The 25,141-nt window shown below is 43.3% G+C and overlaps 2 protein-coding genes across 4 annotated transcripts in view; both read right to left on the bottom strand.

Moving 5' to 3' along the window:
* The window catches only part of dip2ba (disco-interacting protein 2 homolog Ba), a 54,534-nt gene extending 36,597 nt beyond the window's left edge, over positions 1-17,937 (bottom strand). For both annotated transcript variants that reach the window (XR_014601571.1, XM_084068206.1), the window contains exon 1: positions 17,713-17,937. Coding sequence is in view for 1 of the 2 variants with exons in the window: in XM_084068206.1 (XP_083924332.1) it covers positions 17,713-17,797 (85 nt within the window). In the remaining variant the exon portion in view is untranslated. The remainder of the gene's footprint in view (positions 1-17,712) is intronic.
* A 1,892-nt stretch (positions 17,938-19,829) lies between these two features.
* asb8 (ankyrin repeat and SOCS box containing 8) overlaps positions 19,830-25,141 on the bottom strand; it is a 35,238-nt gene continuing 29,926 nt past the window's right edge. For both annotated transcript variants that reach the window (XM_084068209.1, XM_084068207.1), the window contains 2 exons: positions 24,260-24,365; positions 19,830-23,710 (listed from right to left, as the gene is read on the bottom strand). In XM_084068209.1, the coding sequence (XP_083924335.1) occupies positions 23,478-23,710; positions 24,260-24,365 (339 nt within the window). In that variant the 3' untranslated portion in view covers positions 19,830-23,477. The remainder of the gene's footprint in view (positions 23,711-24,259; positions 24,366-25,141) is intronic.

The raw sequence follows: 25,141 nt of genomic DNA, 5'->3' as shown, positions 1-25,141 counted from the left end.
GTACTTAAGTACACTTTTGAGTTATGTTTACTTTACTGGAGTATATATATTTCTGCCATTTGAAAATAGCAGATCTACAAGCTCACAATGCGTCGCGAAAAAGTACCCAAAACAAAGCAAAACAAGATACCCAAAAGTACCTAAAACAACCCATAACTACCCAAATCAACCTAAAACCATTCCAAGCATACCAGTACAGTTACCAGAAACAACCCAAAAATGCCAGTACAATTACCCAAATGGCATTCTGGTGTCACACATTGAAAATAACAGATCTTCAAGATCACAAAGCATTGCCACGCATAGTGAGCTTGCAAATCTGGTATATTAAGTTATGCTTAAATGAATAGCTTCCACTTTTAGGGCTAACAATAAAGGGGGATCAGTGCTTGGCTAATGCTTCCTATTCTAAACCACAGAGATGAGTTAAGGGGTGATGACAGCAGACAGTCTGGACACACACACACACACACACACACACACACACACACACGGCTAGTTGTAGGGGTCTGAGTGACTGAATGGTATTAGGATCTGCCTCATTAGCTTCCATGCAATGACAGCAAACTGGCGAGTGATTGAACAAACCCTTGTTGCTGTAGAGCAGGGGTCTTCAACGTTTTGAGGCCAAGGACCCCCTAGCTGAGAGAGAGATGAAGCAGGGACCCCCTCTATGTATAACATTGTGTTTCAGATTAAACTTTTTTTGTTTACTCGGTCTGCTCTTTTTTCTCTCTTTGCCAAAAATAGCCGATCTACAAGTTCACAACGCCTCGCAGCGCGAGGCGTTGTGAGCTTGTAGATCTGCTATTTTTTGGCTAAAGTTCTCCTCAGAAAAGGGATGCAAGGGTTCAAGTGGTTAATGTAAGTTAAATAATCATATCACACAAAGCTTTGGCGGACCCCCTGTAGTAATTCTGAGGACCCCCTAGGGGTCCCGGACCCCCTGTTGAAGACCTCTGCTGTAGAGTCTAATCTAAACTTCATTTTAAGCATTTCACTTCTTGGTCTTGAGGATGTGGTGGTGATGACAGTCATGTCAGCTGATATGGAGTCATTTGGTTTGTGTTGTCCTGTCCATTCACCACATGTGTTGGCACATGCACAGACCACAGCTCCACCACCAAGTCACATACACACACACGCACACAAACGTGTAAATGCCCGTCACCCACACACATGCATGCACACACTTTGTCATCTAACATGTGCCAACCTTCTGTGTTCAGCCTCCCTGCTGAGGGAGCTGAGTAATTACAGTTAACAGTTCAGGCTGGCCACATCTAGCTCTGGGAGGAAGTGAGATCATCATTGTTATCTCCCGCGGTTTCCTTCTGCCTCACACTATCAGTTCCTCTCTCTGTCATACCTACAGTAGGTCATATGATGTGTCACTAATCACACATTTAACAGAATGAGGCTCACCGGGATAAAGCAAAAACTCCAAACACATACTGTAACTGCACACACTTGTGAACGCACTTCATCCAAGTTAAACTGCCCAAGAAGCCAACAGAACTCTCCGCGAGCGCACACACACGCACACACACACACACACACACAACACTTCATCAAGTTAAACTGCCTAAGCAGCCAACAGAAATCTCCTGGCACGCACACTCACTTCATCAAATTAAACTGCCGAAGCAGCCAACAGAGATCTCCAGGTGAAGCAAATAGCACTCAGTTGTCAGTCAAGCACATCCATCACTGCAGGACTGATCTAGTGCTCCCATCTCATGCCACATCAAGATAATCTGTAATGTGTTGAACCTAATGGGGGGTTATGGCTGAAAATGATCTTAGTCTGACAACAGAAGCACAGATTTGGTCAAAGGGGTAAGCATGGACGCAAAAAAAGGCCATGGTAGATCGCAGGTGCATTTGAATTGGCCGCAAGGTCATTGTCAGGTTCCTCACCAGCAATGCTGGATCTGATTTAGGCTACATACAAAGCTGTCTTTGAGTGGTTTAATAGATCACCTTCCTTGACTGATGTGTATGTGACAGATATTCAAGCACAATGCTATATTCGCCTGACCTCAGTAAAAAAAATAAGCGCCGTCCAACAATACAGGGTCTTATTCTCCCCAAGGGTCCGAGACGAGCAGACGATGAGGATAGAGTCAGTACACCCACACACCCACAAACACAAATACACACGTAAACAACACCCATAGCGGACACATTTAATACACACACATACACACATAAACACAGGGGTTGAGCAGAGACGAACCGGCGTCACCCACCGCATTGTATTTATAGAGCCTGTGAGGGGAAATGCACAGGACATACACAGGCAGACTCTGCAGAGCAAACAGACAAAACAGCACATGGCAGGACATGCAAATGAATGCGTTTGACTCTGACACCAAGAGACCATATGGCACCTGGCTATTAGTTAAAGCTGGATGCTGTACTGCTAGTAGGTTATTTACAGGTTTGTTTCTGTGAAACGTAGTGGTTCTGGGTAGAAAGTTAGAAACGGATAGCACTTTGGGACTGAAGTGCTATCCGTGGGACCATTATCCATACGTCTGGTAGAATATATTTGGCTATTATCCTACCAAACATTTAAACACTAACCGGATTGTTTCCCACGCCTTCCACCTCCAGCACCCCTCATCTCCAGGAGCAGGCCTATAAGACAAAGCTAGGCCTCAGAGAGACAGATAGGCCAGTGGTCCCTGGAGGGCTGTAGAAGGCTGGCGGCCAGTGGGAGAGAGACTGGGGGAGTGGAGCTTCCACAGCCTGGGGAAGCAGCCTTAGTAGGCCTGAGGCCCTGTAGACTAAATAACTTTTGCTCAAGGGTCAAATTAGACTAGGGCTGGCTTGCTCAAGAGTCGTATATTGCTAGCCTGGGACCAGACGAATCTGCCAGTGCAAAAAAAAAATTGCCCTCTGCGATTTGGGTCTGGCACCGCTCCGTTGTGAATCCATTTCCTGCTCCCGAAGTCTGGGGTGACCAATCAGGGCCCAGTATTCAAATATGGGAGACTGTAATTGGTAGTTGGTTGTAGGTCTAACCAATACGTACAGAGCCATTGTTTTGATCCCTCCCCATGGGAAAGAAAACGTCCTCATAGAAGCACCAGACTCATATCCACGCAGTGATAGTCTGGCTACGCGAGGCTATATTGCCATATCAATTATGGTTGATAGGAACGGTCTTTAGTGTACCCTGAGCAAAACCATGACAGTAAAAGTGTATACTTCCTGACTGTACACCCACCACTAGAAACATAAATAAAACAAATACTTGCACACTTACACTCAAAGGACTACTGTGGAACTCAGTTATCTTTTTGACAGATAAACAAATGTATTTGTGGTAATAAAAATGTAAAGCAATCAAAATACACATTTCTGTATGTGGCATTCAGTGCCACCAAGCTTATTGTTGAGGCAGTTCCTGTATGTAACAGATCAAACTGAAGGCTGCAACAACAGCCAAACACACCAGTGACTTTGAGCATTCCCTGGATAGCTGTGGTGTTGTGCAAATTATGGTTTGCAAATCTGTGCCTGGCCTATGAAGAGGAAGACTGGAGATAACCATGGGCGCGAGCAGAGCTACAGATAGAGTGAAAGACTGAAAGTGCAATCGTGGAATTCAACAATAAGGAAGTAGATCTAAACCAAGGACAGACAGATGGATAAAAGGAGGCAGTAGGGAGGAAGGGACAGGACCAAAGGAGGGAGTGAGCAGAGAGGAGGAGGACATGCCATATGCACATTTACATTGAGTACCTTCAGGGTTAAGTTAAGTCAGATTATGAAGGACAGACCCCTCCCACCTAAAACCTTCGCAAACACCTGCATTTCTTCACCCATTGTTTACCTAAGACACACACACAAACACAGAGAAACATGTACACAGAGAGAGACACGGACACATACACAAGGTAGTAGAGACTGCCCTTGAAGAATGCTGGCTATTTCAGCCCCGTCTGAAATAAGCTCCTCATCATTTCATCAAATCAGGCCTTTCCGACACAGGTCAAAAACAATGCAGCCCAATTGTGTGGGCCCCTAATCAGATTAAGCCGAAGATATGCTTCGAGCAAACTGTGAGTGACCACCCCTTTCGGCAGCGGCGGTACAGTCAAACCAAAGGGACGACGGCGTCCTGTTAAATGTTTTCGCCCTAAAGAAAAACCTGCCACCTTCTATGAGGCTTGGGCTCTTGCCCTACTTCCTCCTACATTGTGCATTCTATATTGGTTGAGACAGCACTCTTGGGGCCAGCAGTGATGGTGGTGTGCCGACCTCACGGAGAGGGAACAGAGTGCTCTGACGGTGACAGAGTGAAAGACAAAGTTTCTGGTGCTTTCTGCACCGGCACACCGCGATACTGTAGAGATGACAGACAGTCTCCATGCCTCAAGAAACCTGCAATCCAGCAAACAGCTCTCCTTCATAAGCCATGCAATATCAGACCTTCACTCCCTTCTGCACTTTTAATCAAAACTTGACAACCCCCCACTGCCTATGCTATGCTATCAGTGTAACTTTCCCACAGTAGTAATGTGGGTCACATTATTCCCCTGCAGACCAGTAAGGATCACTGTTTTCCAGTCTGTTTTCCAAGGAAGCAGTGATTAGCGGTTTTATAGATAAATCTGCGTGACTGCGTCGCATCATTACTTCACCAACAAGTGATAAGCGTAGTAAACATTTGTGCATGGTTAATTAATGAGTCAGACGATTGATGTCACTGGTGTGATTAATTTGTCTGTCTGAGCAGAGAAGATAAACAACCTACATAGTTCTTCCTTCACTACACACTAGTTCAGTAGCATCATCTAGTAACAAAGTGTGTAAGATTTTCACTCCAATGGCCCCCCACCCCCAACACTGCACCAGGTAATGACAATTTAGCACACCATCAACCACAGAGGGCAGAACTAACAACTGAAATCACGTGGCAATGTGCATAGCGTTAAGAAAGAGAAAACCCAGATACACACTATGGAATATAGTAGAGTGCAGTGTGGCATGTCTTGCCCTTCTTTTTTCTTGCATCCCTACCTTCAGAGATACTAAGGGGAGGGAGCCATTTTGAGGTTTCAGGTGGCCCTGTATATTTATTATGCTGATTGAGTACCACGGCTATAGATCTATGAGCAATTGGATAATAAAAAACTATTTCTACCGTAAAACGAATGCCCCTGATTCTAGGGGTCATGTTCCAAGAACGTGAAATGGTCCCAGATCCCAAGAGTCCAATGAGACACACAATCTGATACAACACTGTACAAACGTCATGCTCTAAAAATAAGCAAAGGCTTTACGTCAGCAAAATAAAATATGTTTCACCTCACATGGAACCAAGGTGTATGAGCGAATATCATGTGGTAATGCTGAGTCTCCTTGGTTGGTCTGTGCTGTTAGGAGAGCAAAAGAGAGGATCCACAGGGATAGACTGAGCTCTTCCAGGTTGATTCCTGGCCAGTTCAACCAGCAAAATCCCAATTTATACTTTGTGTATAAATTAAGCATTTACCATAACTTAGCTCAGAGCAGACCAGTATGTCTACTTTTGGCTTACTACTGACACGTATAGCTGCCTAGGCAATAAAAACAATCCTAAAAATCTTTATTGGGATTACTACTATATGAAATATTCTTATATACACGTACATATCTTTAGAGGGAAATAATTGACCCACATCACCTCCTTTCTGTTGCTTAATCCATTTGTTACTTGGAATCTGATTATTGCTTGATCTCAGAAATGAGGACATAAAACATGGCGTTACATTGCTTCATTGTGTAATTATAAAGTCATTTTTTTGGGTCACTCAGTAGGCCTAAATATGATGATTACACATGATATCACTAAGTTTTAAGTCATGTCAAGGGTCCAGTTCTAATGACACAGAAAACCTTGTTAAAGGCAGACTTGACAGCTCTGTCAGTTGACAAACCCAAATCAAGGCTTGCGGTCGGTCGGACAGACAGCAGCTGTCTATATGAGACTAACTTCTTCCACCCAATCAGAAAGAATTATAACGAATCAAGAGAATGAATGTGCATGACCTTGTCTGTTAGATTGGTAGAGAGCACAACACTGATAATACAATTTGGTGTCTGCAGACTAGAGTTATTATAGTTCTGAAATATTCATTCAGTTTCGGAATTGGCGTTTTAGTTTAGTTTTTATTTAGTATTAGTTTCTCAGGTATTATGTGTAAACTCTTGATAAGCTGAAAAGTCTGAATGCCCGATATCAGATATGGTGGATAAACGAAGATGATTTTAGTTTCAGTGGATTTATTTTCCCTCAGTTTAAGTCTTAGTTAACTCATGGATTAAAGCCAAAATAAAATCTCACAACTGATAAAAATGTTTGTTTCCAGGCCATTTCCTAATATGCAATTTGTGAAACAGCGTGAAAGGAGCGCACACACACACACACACACACACACACACACACACACACACACACACACACACACACACACACACACACACACACACACACACACACACACACACACACACACACACACACACACACACACACACACACACACACACACACGTTGTGTTTCATAAACCAATATGTATAATTATGATGTTTTGGTAGCTATACAACCAACCAGTTGAAGAAATTGCAGATTGATGCTAAAGTCAGCCATACCAGCCCGGACAAAAAAAAATCACACCCTGTGTGAAGGAAGCGGTGCCTTTGGGGCGGGGCCTCCTGGTGGCGCTATAATAGGGCGGGGCGGGGCTTCAGCAATTAATGCTCGTCCCTATTGGTGGTGTAAGTCCACATACCAAATTTGGACTTGGTGGCATGCTGCAAACTGGAGTTATAGCTGTTTAAAGGCAGTGGCGTGACTGGCCTCCTGGTGGCGCTATAATAGGGCGGGGCGGGGCTTCAGCAGTCAATGCTCGTCCCTATTGGTGGTCTAAGTCCACATACCAAATTTGGACTTGCTGGCATGCTGCGAACTGGAGTTATAGCTGTTTAAAGCCCGTGCTCAAACGGACAAACGGACAAACGGACAAACGGACGGACAAAGTCAAGTGTAGAGCGGTTGGCACCGCTAAAAAGGTCATTTAAAACAAAATGCCAGACGCCAGAGGGTTAACCTTTGCTTTTATGAAATATCTGAGATCATTAGGATTTTCTGGAGGATTGAACCACTTGTTTGACCAGTTTGACCACTTCAAGTACTCTTTAAGCTTAAAATAGCGAATAACCGGAAATAGACAATCTACAAGCTTACAACACGCGCAGTGCAATGCGTGGTAAGCTTACTTCCACTTCTGTGTTCACACATTTTCATCTGTTACAAGTTACAAAAATCATGGAAATGTCTTTCTAAGAATTTAAGCACATTCGTTTGTCTTTAAAGTAGGGGTGAGCCGATACTAATTTCACGATACGATACACGATATTGGGCTCACGATATATGGCACTTTTTTATTATGAAAATATATGGGGGGGAAAAAGGCTTATGAAAATATATGGGGGGGGGGGGTTATAAGGGTAGAGAGAGATCTCACACAACCTACCTCTCCTCAAACAGAGTGTCCATGGTTCTGTTCTAGCGCATGCGCAGTCAGTTTAATACGCACATAAAGGACATATGGGATATAAAATCTGGGAGGCACATGGATGATGTGTGGACACCAGCTGTGTGACTAGAGAGGATTTCTTAATATTGTGAGTGACACGGCAAAAGTGTTTTCTTTTCCTCAGTTTGAAGGTTGCATAAGCTGTTCTTTTATTTCCCTTTTTACCAACTTAGGTCGTTACATAGTCATTATTGATGATTATCTCATTGCATTCATATTTTTTTAAAGCAACAATAGTCATCTCCACAATATCAATATTGAGACGTTATATTTTGTCAAAATCGCCCTAGGCATTAATATGTTCTATGTAAAACGACTGAATGACATTCTTATTTGGTTCAGTGCACGGTAATACAGATGCTCTTCGAAAACAGAGGAGGTCATTGAGAGTTATTGAGACAGACGGGCTTGCTGCACGACAGACCAGTGTTGCAGCATTGCCGGGTAACCAAAGGGAATCGGAGCAGTGAGAGTGGGCGTGGGGCATCGGGTTTCACTGCGGTGGTGTTGTAGTAAACGGATAGTGGGTCAATGCAGCAGCATGGCTCAGACCCGACCTCGGGGTCAGTCAGCCACACATGTCATTGTCCTGTCACCTGTCTGGTCCATTGGCCATTAACTTCAACATGCAAGTCGACTAGGTAAGTAAGACGGCATAATACATAGTGTAGTGCGGCGCTTAGCTGCAGGTAGGCCTAGTAGTAACTATTATTCTATTGCCACATATTTGTTCCGCTAGTTCTTGAGTGATTTAGCATGTTAACAGATATTAAATAATACCATATTGTGATTTTGTATTTGAGCATGTCACAGAAAGTCTTGTGGATGTTCTTCATTCTCACCCATTGGTGGCTAAATACACATAGATAAATGGTTCTTAAAGTGGTGTCTGAGGACTCCCAGGGTTCTTTGAGGCAGTTCCAGGGGGTCTCCAGTAAAATGTGTTAATAGCATCAACATCAGTTTAAAAACTTTAACCCCATTTTATGTTTTACTATTAATAAATAGCTGATCTACAAGCGCATAGCGCATCACTTTGTGATGTGCTGTGAGCTTGTAGATCTGCTATTTCTTAAACAATTTGAAATTCTTTTAACAACACTAATATCTTCTTATGGGGGTCCCTCGCACAAAATAGATGTGGGTCTGTGGCCGAATCCTCGACATGGAAACGTTTGCGAACCAATGATATAGTAGATGACAAATATATAGACCTGGACCGTATCCTTATTGGTCGGGCACATGGCTGCACAATGTAAAAGAGGAGTTTAATGTAGATGGGGAGGATGTTAACCATCCATATGAGTCATTAAATCAATATTAAAAGCTCATAACGACCCTTGAGAGGTCTTTGAGGAACAGTGATGACCAGGATGTTGAGAGTATCGCCGGCAATGAAAATGTGCAGGACAGGGCCTTGCACCTATGTTTCATTTTCCGGACAGCTTGTGTTCCTGACCTCCCAACCCCCCCACTCCACACAGTCATTAAACAGCCTGTCACGGTGTCACCAGGATGGAAATCTCTCTCCTCCCGTGAAAGTGACATCCCCAACTCCAGGCATGTAATGTGTTCAAGATGATAACGTTCAACAGTTACGCCCTACAAATAACAAATATGCCTTATGTGGTGGAATCTAGGCCCGTACAAGAGTCTCCCATGCAGTAAAAAATAATAATAAAAATAAAAACACACCAAAACCTTCATGTCAGCAATAAAATGTTTCTCCTCACATGGGACCGAGGTGCTTATTCACAGGGCGCAAATGGTAGTGAGATCATGTTAACTGCAGCCTCCTTGCTTCCACACAGGCAGTTAAAGGATTAGGGAATGGTGTTTTTGTAGTAGGGAGAGTGAGAAACCCGAGAGTCAGACACACCAGCCATTAAAACTGGAGTGCTTTCAAAGAAAACATTTTGCGTTCCGTCTGAAGAGGTTAGTACAATAAGCAGACAGAATGGGGATGTACAATTTTACATAAAATAAAAAAGGATAATATGAATAATATGGACTTCGTGTTGCCACCTGTGACGTGATGTCGGTGATCTATGAAAAATATTGGGCAAGGTTTCAGCGCGATCAGAGCCACACTATTATAATATATAACAGTTATTTATGTGACATTTTTTGGAGGAACTTCTAAAATTTGGTGCCTATCAGCCTAGAGGTCTGCAAGATTAGCTCAGGACACACAGACCCTCTCCTAGACGGCTAGACGCCTGCAGAGCCTCCTGTGAGAAAATGTGTTTCTTGTTGAATTTTGCAGTTGTGATATGAAAGGCTCCACAGAACACCTTCCTCCCCTCCAATGAAAACAAAGAAATTGCAAAGACAGTTTCTTCTGACAGCTCATTTCAAAGCCTATAGTGTTACGGGCTTATGGGGCATCGTGCACACCATGAACTTTGACACTCTAATAAACTCGCACAACAGTGAATCAAATCAACATCTGCGTTCCCCTGCCATTAAAGCCATCTGATTTTTGATAACATCCAGACAGTCATCAGTGTGTCATCAGTGTGCATGTGGGAGTGCAGGACAAGATGCAAAACAGAAAACCCTGCAGCAAGGGCCTACTTTGAAAGAAACTGCTAGCTGTTGCTTCAATATGCATCGTCATTACTCACAGTGACACAGAGCTAGTCCTTAATTGCACTGTCATCAGAGCCTTCACACATTTAACACCAACATTACCAAATGTAGCCTACAATAACATGGCACAGACTGACCAGCCAAGGCCTTGTGTTGTTAGCTCATCTCTGGAAAATGACCAGCCCGGTGGTAACTGTATACCAATTATAACTGTGTGTCATAATATAAGGTCTAATCCTTTCCATTAAAGCCAATGAATAGACAATGGGTAGACCTGAACTAGTGCACATGCTGGCTCTATTGGCAATCAGGGGTTAAGAGTGTTGAAGACCACACCCGTTCAATGTGTTTTCGTGGCCTTTGTTTTACCTCTTTACTCTGGAGAGTTGAATTAAGGGGGGGGGGGGGGGGACCATGACTACGGGCCAGGCTCTAACACAATGCGTTCGGAGGGGCCAAGAAGGGAGATACGGATCAGCCATTGCGGGGGTTTCCTGAGGACTTCAGCTCACTGGGAATTTTGACCAAACGCCTTTTACCGCATAGAGATTCGGGAGGGCCATTCAAATGCAGGGAAACTTATCCAAAGAAACACTCATGGGTGATTGACTTGGTGAATTCTTGGCCCATTATGGACTACATTTAATATATACAGTACACCTCCCCAATGAGGTTTGGTTTCCTATCGACACCACCCGACGCAGGCTTTGCTTTTATATATAGAAACTGACCGGCAGCTGAGAAAATGCCCTGTGTTCTTCCCTCCCTGAAGACTAACGATCAGCTGTGGAGCCAAGAAAGAGGAGAGAGAGAGAAACAGAGATAACAGAGAGATAACAGAGAGAGGGAGAGAGAGAGAGAGAGAGATGGGGAATCAGAAAAAGACAAAGAGAGTGAGAAAAACAGAAACAAAGATAAAGAGAGAGAGAGAAGTCACACTACTACTAAACATGAACTTATCCTCAGTGATAATTGAATAAATTATCACTGAGGATAAGTCCATTTGTAACCGAGTGAACAAGTATACTAGATTATAACCACAATACACTGTATAATGTATGGAGTACAATGGAAACAAGCCCCCCCTGGGGCTTGTTTTTTTTTACTGTACTGCCGTATTGTTTTCAAACTTGTTGATAAAGTACTCAATCAAATATGTTAAATTTGTATGCTCTCATGTGTTAAATGTGTTAAATGAACACCGAGGATTCTAGTGTGTGGTCTATAAAAAAGCACCACACCTACTGTAACACTGCACAGTCAGCAGCAGCACCAGCTGAGGATGTCCATTTACAGCCATGAACTCTTCTCATTTCAAAGTTTTTAATAATTAACATGTCTATAGCAACTGTCCTCGTGGGACCAGACAGTAGGCTGATGGGTCAGAGGTAGTCAATTCACCATCAGGCTGCTGTATTTCACACACAGGTTATGGCTAATAGTGACCCATATGTGGCAGACGACCAGTTGGCCGGCGCACATGAAAGCGGTGCCCAGCATGCACTGGGACCTCTGCCCGCAAGGCAGGGGCACGAGACTCAAAGAGGCACACACAATTAGGACTGACTCCTTGGACTTCTGAAGGGGGGGCTCGGCTACGGTAATGGTGGAGCCTTTGTGTCAAAGGGACGCTTGTTTACTCCTCAGCCATGAAAGTGAATTTGTCTTGCCGGCCAGCTCTATTTATATTCACAAGAGCATTCTTCAGCATTAAGCACAGTCACATGGCCTCCCTCAGTGGATACAGGCTGGCGATAGCTTGGACAGGGGGCTCAGCATCAGCTCCCAGTCCGAGAACAACACCACTAACAGAAAACAGGCACTGTTTGTGTACTGTCACCAATGAATCTTACCATTCAGCCCTGGAGGTATTAATCAGTGTGTGTCAATGTTGAATTTTCTGGGGCCTTGATTTCTCTGCTCCTCTTTTGTGATGACCGAGTTGTACTGCCAGTCAGTGAGTGAGTGAGTGGTGTTATGGTGCCTACCATAACACCACTCACTCACTCAGAACAAGAACATGTCCCTGATCGCTGACTAGACAACAGGGTACCAAACCATCTGCAGGGACAGTTGTTCAAGTCTGACTCTAGATAGATACCTTTACCCCGCCGGGCAAATTCAGTAGAAGTCTCAAACATAGCGTATATTATAACCTAAATTACAGGTTAGCCCAATGGGTGGGCGTATGAGAAGTCGCTGTGGAGAAAGGGGTTTCAGATCAGACAAAACTGCCATTCATTTTTCCCTCTCTGTCATCATTGAGTCGTGACTCAACAACGTTTTAGTTGTGAAAGATGGAGCCCACAAGAGCTCCAGAACAGGTTCTCTCACTTTGTGGTGACTGTCCATGCCCTGAAGAGAAGACACACCTTAACTGCAGTGACTCAGGGTTAGACAGTAGGAAAGCATACAGGGCTTGCCTCGTCTGTCAACAAGAAACCTTTCAAACACGCTCAAAATTCACAGCTACAGTAAACAGTCACATTAAAAGCTGCCAGTCCTCCAGTACACTTTTCTGTAATTACCACACAAAAGAGAAAAAACACTATATTGCGATATAGCTTGATGATGAAGGGCAAGGGGGGTTGCTGGGAGGGTAAGGCTAACCAAGCATGCCAGTACACCTCTTGGAACTGATACAGGGTGGACAGTTTGATACCATGCAAGCCTCAACTTCCACCTGTGGAGTACACACACACACACACACACACACACACACACACACACACACACACACACACACACACACCCCCCCCCATGTGAATTATTCAGCCTACTACAACCCTGGAAGAGGGAAGGGACTGCGACCAATGTGAGCTGCACCATGTTGCACATGCAATACACACAGACATGTGCTTTCACAACGCACACGTGCACTCAACACACACACACACACACACTCTCTAAGGGAGACCCTTCACCCTTGCCAAACATAATCAAGCCTGGTGGGATATTCCACTTCCCATCTGCTTGAAAGCCCTGGGCTTTGGCTTCATGAAGGTTCCAAGAAACATGATTCTGCCCTCTTGGGCTCTGACCTAGCTTTTAGGGACTCCCTATTAGAACAATGGCCTATACTTCTAATTTCTGATGTATCTCATCATAAAACTATGACTATTGGCTTGGCTTGAAAATGTGAGGAGGCTGCATAGACATATTTCCAATATGTTGACAACTGAAGAGAGGACAACTCCCCCCCTCCCCCGCAAACCCCATCCTCAACAAAACACAAGTTAACACTGGACAAGGGCTTGTCTCGTCAACATCTGGGGGAGCAGTTAAAATTCAAAAGTGAAGTAATCTATGGCAGAGAATCCACAGACAGAGGATGTACTTACTAGTTACAACATATCTTCACATTAAAAGGCCCCATTCCCCTTTTTCATCTGTCAGCGACTCAGCGTTGACCCCCCCTTAGAATCATGGCTCAGTAACGCATCAGCCTCATGGGGAAGTGTTTATCACCTCTATTACAAGTCTGCAATCTGTTGCAAAGTTTAGCCTTCGGCCTGACACACATAAAATAACTTAATGGTTGTCCAATTTGTACAGAATACTGACATAACAGAAGCATTAAGACAGACTCCATCTGAGGTCGAGTGCAGTGGTTCCTCACTCTATGCATCAAACTTCACCCTCTATGTTGTCAATGATGGCTTCAGGGTGGAAGGATTGATGATATATGACTGGCGCTCTGGCTGGGTTACTGAGCCGATGCTCTTGTCCCTCTGACTCGACCCATCTTAATGCGACTGCTGCTGTATGTCCTCTACTACTACTGCTGACCCGCTCCCTTAAAAGCGCAGTCTGTTTCTGCTGCATTCGGACACTGGCTGACTGGCCTAGATACGCTGCAACTGGCAATAATGCAGGAGTACTCTCCATCACACTGGTCATCGATCAGAGATACAGGCACACAATAAGACGGACATCATCACTGGGGGAAGCGCAAGGCACACTCATAGATAAGATACATAAACACACGCATACATACACACACACACACACACACACATCTGGAAGCATTTCTTAGCAACTTGACCAGTTTCATGTTGCAGTGGATTCTAATGTCAATGCCGATGATTAGGCAGAAAGCCTGCAACACCTTGGTCTAGGCAAATAACTACTTAAGTGTGATTTTTACTTTGTTGTATGACGGTGCCGTGCATCAAAATAGATGATCTATATATTCTGGACTCCCTATCATCTTCCACTTTTTTGTGGTGCTCACTGTTTTCGTCTATTGTAAATCCATCATACGTCGGAGACTAGTATAAATCCGCCTTTATCTGCAGAAAACTCACTGCTCTTACCAGCCACGTTCCTCAACACATAGATCAGGCTTCTCTAACATATTTGACAGACAGAAGAGGACCTGGGGGGTGGGGGGGCAGCTAGCTCCCAAATGTTAAACAGGTAGTTACTAAGGAGAGGCCGACAAGCCCACTTCTTCCTGAGCTGTCTACACTTCCACTGGCTGTAGTACACACGGCTACGCGTCACTTTCCCAAGTATGACCCGTCATCGGCCCCTCCCTTCCGATGTAGGCAGCTCATTCCAGCCACACACAAAGACTGAGTTCAGTTGATGGCCTAAATGCCAGCAGAGCTCCTGGCCACAGCGGCTCAGACCAGCTGAATGGTGCTCATTGTGTCCCCACGGTCACTGGGGGCTAGCAGAACTTGGTTGTTATTTAAGAGGCCGTTTGGCAATCCTGTGTTCTTCTCCGAGCAACCCAACAACACAGGCATTTCCGCTCAGTTCTGCAGAGGGCCTGTAATCCACTAAAGGGGGAATTATTGTAGCGTATGGTACTGCCACACACCTCACACATATGGGACAACAGTTAAAGCTGATCAGTCTCAAACACATCGACTAAAATAATGGAGGACATTAGTAAGCCACTGTGGCTAAAATGGGAATTGTGAAGGCAAAATAAATACAACTATTGTTTACTTTTATTGCGTTAATCAACATGTTAGCGACAGCAGTGGCTAGGGCTAATTTCGAACACAAGAACGCTCGCCCCAAAACACACTCGCCGCGGGTCAAATCCGGCGACCTTGGAACAGTCGCCACCAGGTATTCCTAAACATAACCTCAGTGAAACTATGCCTAAACATAACCTCACTAAAAGTATGCTAAAACCTAACTTTATTCCTAAACGTAACCTCAGTAAAACTATGATTTGATGATTGATGATTGAAAAAATTGTCACTGAGGATAAGTCCATTTGTAACTGAGTGAACATGTATACTAGATTATAACCACAATACACAATGTAATGTATGGACTACAATGGATGATGATATTCCTAACCTTATCCTCAGAAAAACTAATACAAGAACCGCTGGGGGCGAGTGGTCCGCAGAAAACTGGGGGCGAGTGTGTTTTGGGGCGAGCTTTCTGGTTACCCTAATTTCTCCCTCCATGACCAGAAATGTGAAATAACATGGCTGAGTAGACATCAACGAATCTGCTCGAGGCGGATAAAGTTGGTCTTCACAGCTGGAGGAATGCAGCCTAGGTGTTAGGGGAGGGGGAGGGGCTGTCATGGATGTGCTGGTGGGTGTAGGGCAGGACAGGAACCAAACAGCTGTTGTTCTTGTAGGTGGAAGGTGATGGGGCTGTGTGCCTTGAACTGTTGACTTGTGTAAATGGCAACAAACAGATACACCCATCATCAACCCTATAAACCGGCACAAACTAGCAATCTAACTACTAAGAAAGTATACAATGTCCTCATCACTAGGTATGGTTAGCTTAGTAATAAGAAACAAACAACAATGCAGGGACACATATATAATTTCAATAAGAACCATTTAAACGACGAACGTCATCTGGGGGCAAACATTCTGCAAAAAATGCAGATCTACAAAACATGTCACATTGTGAGCTTGTACTAGATCGGCTATTTTCAGCTAAGAGAGTTGGTATTAGAGGGGGAAAAGGAAGGGGCCTAGTAGAGCCCTAGGGACACTGGTCAACAAAGTATGTAGGCGTTTAAGTGGATAAACAGATGGATACTCTCTCTCTACGATCCTCTCTCTAACCAACTAGAAGATATGCATCAAACTCAAGGCCATGTCATAAGTTTCACTGTGGTCTTGTTTCATAACAGGCACAGCCTCCTCAGGTGAGCTCATGGAAGATAATGGGTCTATGAGTGTGCAGGATACACTTGTAGTAGTCACCACCCCACACAGTGAGTGAGTCCCCAGGAGTTGTGCAATACAATCTGTCAACAGTCAGCAACCTTCACACTGGGACCGATTCATCCTGGATGATTCATAACATTCACATTCATTCAGGAAAAAAAAGGGACAAACAATATAATGATGAGCTGAATCAAAAGAAACAACCACGTCAAAATATTATCACTAGAGAATATTGACAGACATGATTAGAAATATGTATGAGTAATAGGATATAATGTCTATGTGATAAGCAATGGGGGAGGAAAAAAGGTCAAGCTTGAGTCAGACCTTGCCTCTGGCCATCCCAGACTGTCAGACTCAGACACACAAACACACACGATTATATTGCAGAACCAAAACTACCCTTAATGTCCAGTTTAAAAAGTCAATGTTTACGTGGCGTGGTGTGAAACACAGGCAGACAGGAAACACGTTGAACCATTTCTCTTTCTTCCCTGCTCTGCTGTCTGTCATGTAACTGCTAGCTTGTACACCCAGCCAGCTATCACACATTGTACTAGCACAAAACAAGGTGCCTGGCACAACATTGTCTAAAAATACAGGGCGTCCGCGTTTGTTCTTCTCACCTTTGTTATTGTTGTGCCCGGTTCAGTTACATTTAATACAAATAGCAGGTAGACAAGACACAGATAGGCCGGTAAGTGATTAGTTGACACACCGGCAGCTAGACAGCTAAGATGAATAGCTCGTGGGAAATTAGCTCCAATCGGAACCTCTCCCTCCGCTGTATAGCTCCGAGGTGAGGTCCCACAGCGTAGGGCCCCGGCAGAGTGCGACACCGGCAAAACGGTGGCCGATAATGTTGATTCTTACCTTTTTCCGCACATCGTATCCAAAAAGTTATGGTATTCCCCCCTGCTCTCAGATGTTTTACTTTTTAGCGGTCGAGAAATGTTTACTGACGGGTTGAAAGAAGCTTTTAAATCGCTTATTTAGTCAGCCTGTGGCCAGTCAACCCCCGTCCGCATGCGCGGTACTGCTCCCGTTAAGGTTGCATTGTGAAAACAGGGCACAGGCTGACTAAAAAAGCGATTTAAACGGTTGTTTCATCCAGTCACTTAAAATATCTTTACCGCTAAAATGTAAAACATCTGAGAGCATTGGAGACGACCTTTACTTTTTGAATACGATGTGCGGAAAAAGGTAAAAATCAACAATATTGGCCACCGTTCGCCGGTGTCGCACTCTGCCGGCAGCCGACGAAGCGGGACCTCAACTCAGAGCCATCTTGGAGGGTGAGTTTCCAAACCGGGATGGTGGGAAATGAGTTCTAGGCTAGCATCCCCCTTCCTTCCTTCCTTACCTTCAGAGAGCTCCAGCTCGAGCTCCGCCAAATGGTCTCGAACCTCTTTGGGTAGAGCCGACAAATCCACGCCACGGTCTGCCATGACTTAACGGAATAAAAACAAAGTGTACTCTTATTAAAAAGAAAGCCGGGGCTGTTGTGAAAAACACCCCCACTCAAGAAGACTCAAAACAAGCTTGTTCAGACTGGGAGGAGAGACAATCCATTCGCACGACTGGCCCCTCCGCCATAATGGGGAAAACTAGCCACCAACGGCATTGAGCGGTCACGTGACACCATTTACCTCGCCTGTGCATTAATGGCTAGTCTGGATCCCATAGCTCGGTCGGCAGTGTTGCCATGTTCGCTTATTATAAGTGACTTTGGGCTTGTTTTTCTGTAAGTTGCTTGTAAATATTGGTGGTTGCGTGTTTTTTGGGGCACTTGTTTCTAAAGTGTAGTTGCTTATTTTGGGCTTGCTTCCTAAATGTTGTTTAAACAAACCAGTGGTCCTCAAACACTTTCATGTCAAGGACCCCCAGATTAATATGTAATTATATTTGTCCGCACATCCCTATCATTCTGAAAACATTTTGTGACAGGGACCCCATACAAGATTTTGTGTCCAAAATATTCCACGTTTCACTTTTTTCCCCTCCATGATTAAAAAAAAAAAAAAAAAAATAGCCGATCTACAAGCGTTGTGAGCTTGTAGATCGGCTATTTTCAAATAGCTGATACAGGTTTGGTTTGAAGTGCTCATAAGTAGCTTCTTTTGGGCTTGTTTTCGTAGACCTAGTTGCTTATTTCTCTCGTAGAATCTGGCAGAATCTGTCCTCAGAGGGACGGTCGGTTGCGTTGTGATTGGCTAGGAGGTAGTCAGGTAACTGCAGGCTTTAAGTTGTTGTTAGTGGAGCTAGCTTTTAATCAACCCACAATTAATGTAGGCATAATCTAACAAAAACCTTTTTGGCAAATGGTCTCGTGTCTAAACTAACATACATTGTTATCTCCGTCATATTCGTTGTTGTCCACGCGGCTAAGGGTATCAGAAGTTGCCTGACAACTAACTTGCCAATCACAGTGCGACTGCCCTCCCAAGATATGGGACCTAGACAGTACACAACTACATTCTCTGCAACCCTCCATGTGCCAAGTCTGCAAACCTCAAAGCGGTTACTCCCTCTTGTGGTAGAGGGGAAAATGTACATCTTCCATTGTTTAGCTCAATGGTTCTCAACCTGTTGGTCGGGACCCCCAGGGGGGTCCCCACATGATTTTTTTTTTTGGGGGGGGGGGTCCCCCAGATGACAGTGAAGTGACAATTTAAGGACGTTTAAGACCTTTGTAAGACCTCAAAAATAAAAAGACAATTACTGCATCAAAAGTAATCAACAAACTACCATCAAAAACTGGTCAAACATTGGCCAAATTGTCAAAATAATATAAGAAAGGCAAAAAAGAAATGCTGATCTACAAGCTCACAATGTTGTGAGCTTGTAGAGCTGCTATTTTCACTATATGTATCTGGGGAACCGAGTCAAACTAAATGTAATGCCTCAACTCATACAATTCCAAGTGCTTGTCATGTTGGGGGGTTCAAATATGATTATTTATTTTGGGGGTCACAGTCTGAAAAGGTTACAAGCATTGTAATTAAAACAGCCCTGAACATTCACCTTTCAGGAGGCCAAAGGGGGAGGTAGTTATCACTTCTCCCTTAAACAGGCGACCACCCCCGCTTTCTTTATCCCCAATCCCTCCCTTTGTTTAACTCTGTACATATAGTGTTTTTTATATTGTGATGATATTGAATGTTTGGTCCAATTTTGTTGAATTGAATACCTAGGACCCCAATGGAAACAAGGCCGCAAGGACTTATCTTTTTAGACAGTGTTTGACTGTACTCGCTGTTTTTACATTTCTGTCTAATAAAATATTCAATCAATGTATGTACGGTAGCCTACTATGTTTAATAGCTCTATGGTTTAATGCAACAAGATTTGAAATATGATTTACTACAACTTTACAAAAATATCTCCATAGAGGTAGCCATTGAGTTATTTCTGAGAATATGTATTTGGAATAAGTTATTGATGAAGCAAATCTCATAAAAAGAAACCCTTAATGTTAAGATGTATTTTCTTTAATTAAAACTGCAGCACTGTAAGTGTTCATAGTATTCCACTTGGACATGCATGGAAAAGTAAATATATTCATATAGTACAGATATGTACAGTACAAGGACAATTTCTGAACTCATCAAGGCCAACAACAGGAGTGTGAATAAACCATTAAAATACTATGAGCAAGTTTAACATTGTTGCATTTTCATTAAACTGTTATTTTCAAAACCATTTCTAATTTGCATTACTACTGTATGCCAGTGACTAAGATGAGGATTGTTATTCAACCAATTAAATAACTTAGCTGACTTACAATCAGAGTTACAAGGCAAGTTCAAATTCATGTTCGAAGACAGAAACAATGGGGATAAAATAAGTCTTTTTTTTTTAGTCTGGACTAATGACATTCCATTTAGGAAACAAAGAAATGCATGTGTTAAAACAAATAAATTTCTATATTCATCAGTACAATGAGATAGAAGCATTATGACAGCGAGTTGTACAGTGCTGAAAATAGCACACAACAAAAGAAACAAGGAAATGAATGAAAAAAAGTGCCAATGACAATTACTAACATGAAAGCTGAATATAGTCTGTATTTTCATTTCATATGAACAATCGTCTATAGGGGATGGCCAGCCAAATATAGCGCTGGCACAAGTGTAACACAATGCCAGGGTCACCATTGGGACTGTAGGACAAAAAGATTCAGTCATTTGTGTGAGATGTATTGAGTTATACAGAGAAATTCCCGTTTGTTTGTACAGTACAGATACAAGCGAGAGATAAAGGATAAAATATTCTCACGTCAATGAGACTTTGTATGAAGACAATACAATTCTGCAGAAAACAAAAGTACAATCAACAAAAAGAAAACTTGCATCACTTTAGTGCATAAAAGACATGCCCTTATGTTCATGGACTGATATCTTTGCTTTGCAACATGACAAATTGCAAATATATGATTATATCAGGCAACAGGGAGAGATATACATACATCAATATTTCTTTTAAAAAGAGACAAAATCCCTTGTTCCAGCTTGTGTTGATTTTTTTGTTTGTTTAAAAAAAGAAATCTTGATAAAACGGGGTATCCCTGAAGAATATACACTTCCATCATAACACTTATCAGAGACTTGGCAAACATGATCTCGCCATGCCTCTCAACTGGATGACACACACGTATATCTTATCTTCATTATACCACTGAAATGGGAACTAAATGGCATTTTTTACGCAGATTTTAAAAAGGCATATTTGACAATTTCACAAAGTCTTCCATCCCTCACTTTAATGGTTATTCATTTGGTAAAACTACCAAATTAAGACAATTTATTTTCATAAGGCTCCACTGTTTTTCCATGCAAAAACCTTTTTGAGTGGGGGGTGTCAGAGGCACCAATGTGATCTTAAGGCAAAATTATTAGAAATTGTGTGTGTGTGTGCATGAGAGAGAGAGAGAAAGAGAGCAAGAGACTACAAGTAAGGACCACTGATATAGTTAACCGAGAGCTCTGAACGACGAATAACAGTCAAGTTATTTACTTTCTCCCCCAAAACAAGAACAGGGCACCGGGTCTTTGGGCAATTCAGAGATCTGATTCATGGTCACTATGGCTTAGTTTGGGTTTTGGTACAGAGCTAAGAGACGAAGGGGCGTCATCGCACGCCAACAAGCAGCAAGGACGGGCAACCATTCAAAAGAGTTAAAAGACCAGTTACACTAATTTATACTTTGTTGCTTGCCAGGTCGCGCACCAAAAATAGCCGATCAACAAGCTCACAACACATTACGATGCAACCATCTTCTTGTACAACACTGATGCACAACTAAGTATGAATCAGGTAGGCTAATGTATATTTATGGCCCACTTAGACATTAAATATGGACATGGATACAGACAGAGCCTCTTCATCCGTACTCTGTGTTCATTTCATCCATCTTTCTGCACACTGTCTGAAACATTATAGATGTAAAATATACACATCCGTAAGAAGCAGTAATGCAGGAAACCATAGGGCACGGGGCAGTAGAGATTCTCTGCGAGACGGACACCGCAAACAGAACACAGTGAAGAAGAAAGACTGTAAAGACAAATGGAGGATCATCTGAGATCGTCTTTTTGACTCTATCCTGCCATCTAGCGGAAGAAATGGGTGAACTTCCATTTAGACATCAAGCGAAGTATGTGAGCAATGCTGCTTGCGTTCAGAACATATACGTACATACGCATCCGTTCTGAATGGGAGTATACATTTACCGACTCAATTAAAAACTGATTTCCAACATAACAAGCACATAATCCATGATAGGCTGCAACCAGCTCTCAGTTTGCAATTTAAAGTTTGTACAGACCTAAGTGACTTACTGTATACTGGCTGCATAGTCGCAGCAAGAAACGCAACACAACAATCAGTTATTTCTTTCGAGCGACAAGACCGGCCAATCACAGCATAGAAACAGCCAAGATGGTAAATGGCATACACTTTGAAACGCATAAATCCTAAAACAGTCTGTTAAAAGGAGAAAAAGAAGGGAGGAGAAAAGTCCCTTCAGACTAGAAAGAAATTCAGTTAAAAGATTATAATTATGAATAACTGCAGTAACTGATTCTAAGACAATAGGCCTTCTTGAACAATGTTAGTTTGTTTGTATGGCCCAAGCTGGATGTGCCAGTGCTAAAATAAAAAGATAGCTGCACATGTCAAGAACATAACAACAAGCAAATTGAAAATAGTCACATGCTAACAATCCTAGCTATTAGTGTATCAGACCTTGAATAAGCATACTGCTATGTTCTGATGTACATAAATATATACTCACAGAGCCACTCACACACACACACGCACACACATTAGAAGTCTTAACATAAAGGGATTTAAATGAGGTAAGGTTTTGGGGTGTATGTTGAGATTGCCTAGAAGTGGAAATGCTTCTATTTAATATGAGACCTGAACATCTGTGTGATTTAAGTGTCATCACCTATTGCATCTTTCAATTCTTTGGAGACAAGCGTGTGTGCGTGTGTGTGTGTGTGTGTGTGTGTGTGTGTGTGTGTAAAGTTCGTGACAGCAAGGCACCATCCCCTGCTGCAACAATGTCAAGCCCTGTGTGCGGTGTTTTGTGTCCAACTTAATTAAGGACGCTTATACAACTTTTTACACTGTGTCTGCATGTGTGCACAATGTGTGCAGGTATTGTAGTAATTGACCACATGAGGAGTTCAATACGGCAGTAAACGCAGAACGAGCGATGCAGTCCTACAGTCCAGTGAAGAGTCAGTTTGACTGAGGGTAAGGGGAGTTAAGGAGGGGTGGGGGGGTCGGTGGCAAAGGGGAGGAAAACAAGTGGGGAGAAGGTTTGGAGTCCAGCCCCTGTAGTCTATGGCAGAGTGAACAGGAAGCTCTCTCAATAGTCTCAGTCCATTCCCAGAAGGCTGCTGTTGCTGCTGAGCTCCAGGCCACAGCATTATGGCTCCACTGGAGGGGTGGAGAGGGGAGAGAGGATCACAAAAAAACAAGGGAACAGAAAGGGGACCTGGGAATTCTATATGACTTTCAAAAAGGTATGTGTGTGGGCGGGGGTGCTCTCTCTGCTCCTCTCCTGCAACTGGGTGGTGAGTGTGAGCCAAGTCTGGGTCGCGGCGGCATCGCTCATCATCTGGCAGTAGATTGGGACTGTGCAGCCATGATTATGTGGGAGGGTCCCCCCTCTCCCCTCTGCTGCTGGCCCATCCCCGCCAGCACCGACATGGCCATGGCCTCAGCCGCCGCCCGCGAGCTTAGACCGTTGGGCCCTGCAGAGTGGCTGGGGGCCAGGGAGCTGTGCTGGATCACCGGGGCAGGGGAGCCTGTAGGCTCTGAGGTGTCCTTCATGCTCTCTTCTGCTACTGCATAGAAACAAGAGGAGGCCATTACATAAAATATACTCACATGGACTGAAAACGGCTAGCTAGCGCACTTGTTTTATTAGCATTAACGTTGTAGTTGCATTAAACAATGTCACCCATCATACCATTTTATCTGACGTTTTGGTCGAACTTTTGGATGTACGTGTACCCTAAATTAGTTCAAATATTGTCTGTCACCGCAACACAGACATTGGTGATCTATCGATTTCTGTGATGTAGAGATCTTCTTTCAAATTCAAAGAGTAATATAACACATAGAGCCATTTCTCTTTCCCAAAAAAAGGATATATTGGCAGAATCTATGCTGTTCACGTTCATTACTAAATGTGTTATTTTGAGACATGAAATGAGAGAGAATGGAGAGAGACAAGACATTTTATGTTACGATATTTTGACTTGATGATGATGACGAAAGGTTCTACCAAAGTTCAACAACCCCTCAAGAAATGCCTCCATTAGGCAACTTATGAGACAAAGAAAGATGTAACCGACAGGAAAAAAAATACCGCGTATTTATGCACGTCTCACCTAGGTAGGCATGCTTCTTCTGCAGGGTGGTGACAGGACAGTCTTTATGGGCCAGGAGCAGCTGTTTCAGATGTGCCACCTCATTTCTCAGGAGAGACACCTCATTCTGACAACACAAGAAAGAGGAAGATAAATGGACTCATACCACCTTCACAGACATACGCAGAAGAAATATCAGTGATTCGCCGTTAATAACAAATGTTACTGGGACACAATAGCAAAACCTCTGGACCGCCATGTCAAATTTCCCACAGCGTGACGGAGGGAGATCCAGGTATTACCCCATTAAGACCTGAGGCCGATTCTACAAAATGTCTTCTAAATCCTAACAGTTCTTTGAAAAAAATATATATCAGTGGTTCTCAAACTTTGTCAAGGGCCCCAAAATGATATGTATTTGGCCGCAGACCCCCATCTCAAAATATTTAGTTCCAGGGACCGCCAGAAGGAAAGATTTGAGTTAAAAATGTTCGCTTTAAAAAAATATATATTCAAAGATTTGCACACATTTTCAAGATCTTTCAAAAATAGCAGATCTACAAGCTCATATGAGATTGTATATCTGCTATTTTTAATAGCCAAAGAAATCTATAAAATGACACACAGATGCGTTCCAGGTAGGGGTGTGCCGATATATCGTCCCGCGATATATCGCGATACGTTTATAGTCAACTAAATCTACCGTTGATTTAGTCGACTAAAATGTATTTTGGCGGTGCCTTGATAGCGTCGTAATGGCTGATTTTACACTCGGTTGCATGCTGAAAATAGCAGATCTACAAGCTCACAACGCGTTGCAGCGCGACACATTGTGAGCTGCGACGCTCACGACTTGTGAGCTTGTAGATCTGCCATTTTCACTCACTAACATTTTAGTCTAGT

This window comes from Gymnoscopelus microlampas (genome assembly GCF_963454915.1).
Source record: "Gymnoscopelus microlampas genome assembly, chromosome: 10".
Taxonomy (NCBI): Eukaryota; Metazoa; Chordata; class Actinopteri; order Myctophiformes; family Myctophidae; genus Gymnoscopelus; species Gymnoscopelus microlampas.
The sequence above is the reverse complement of the archived record's forward strand: the minus strand, read 5'-3'. Positions and strand labels throughout refer to the sequence as shown.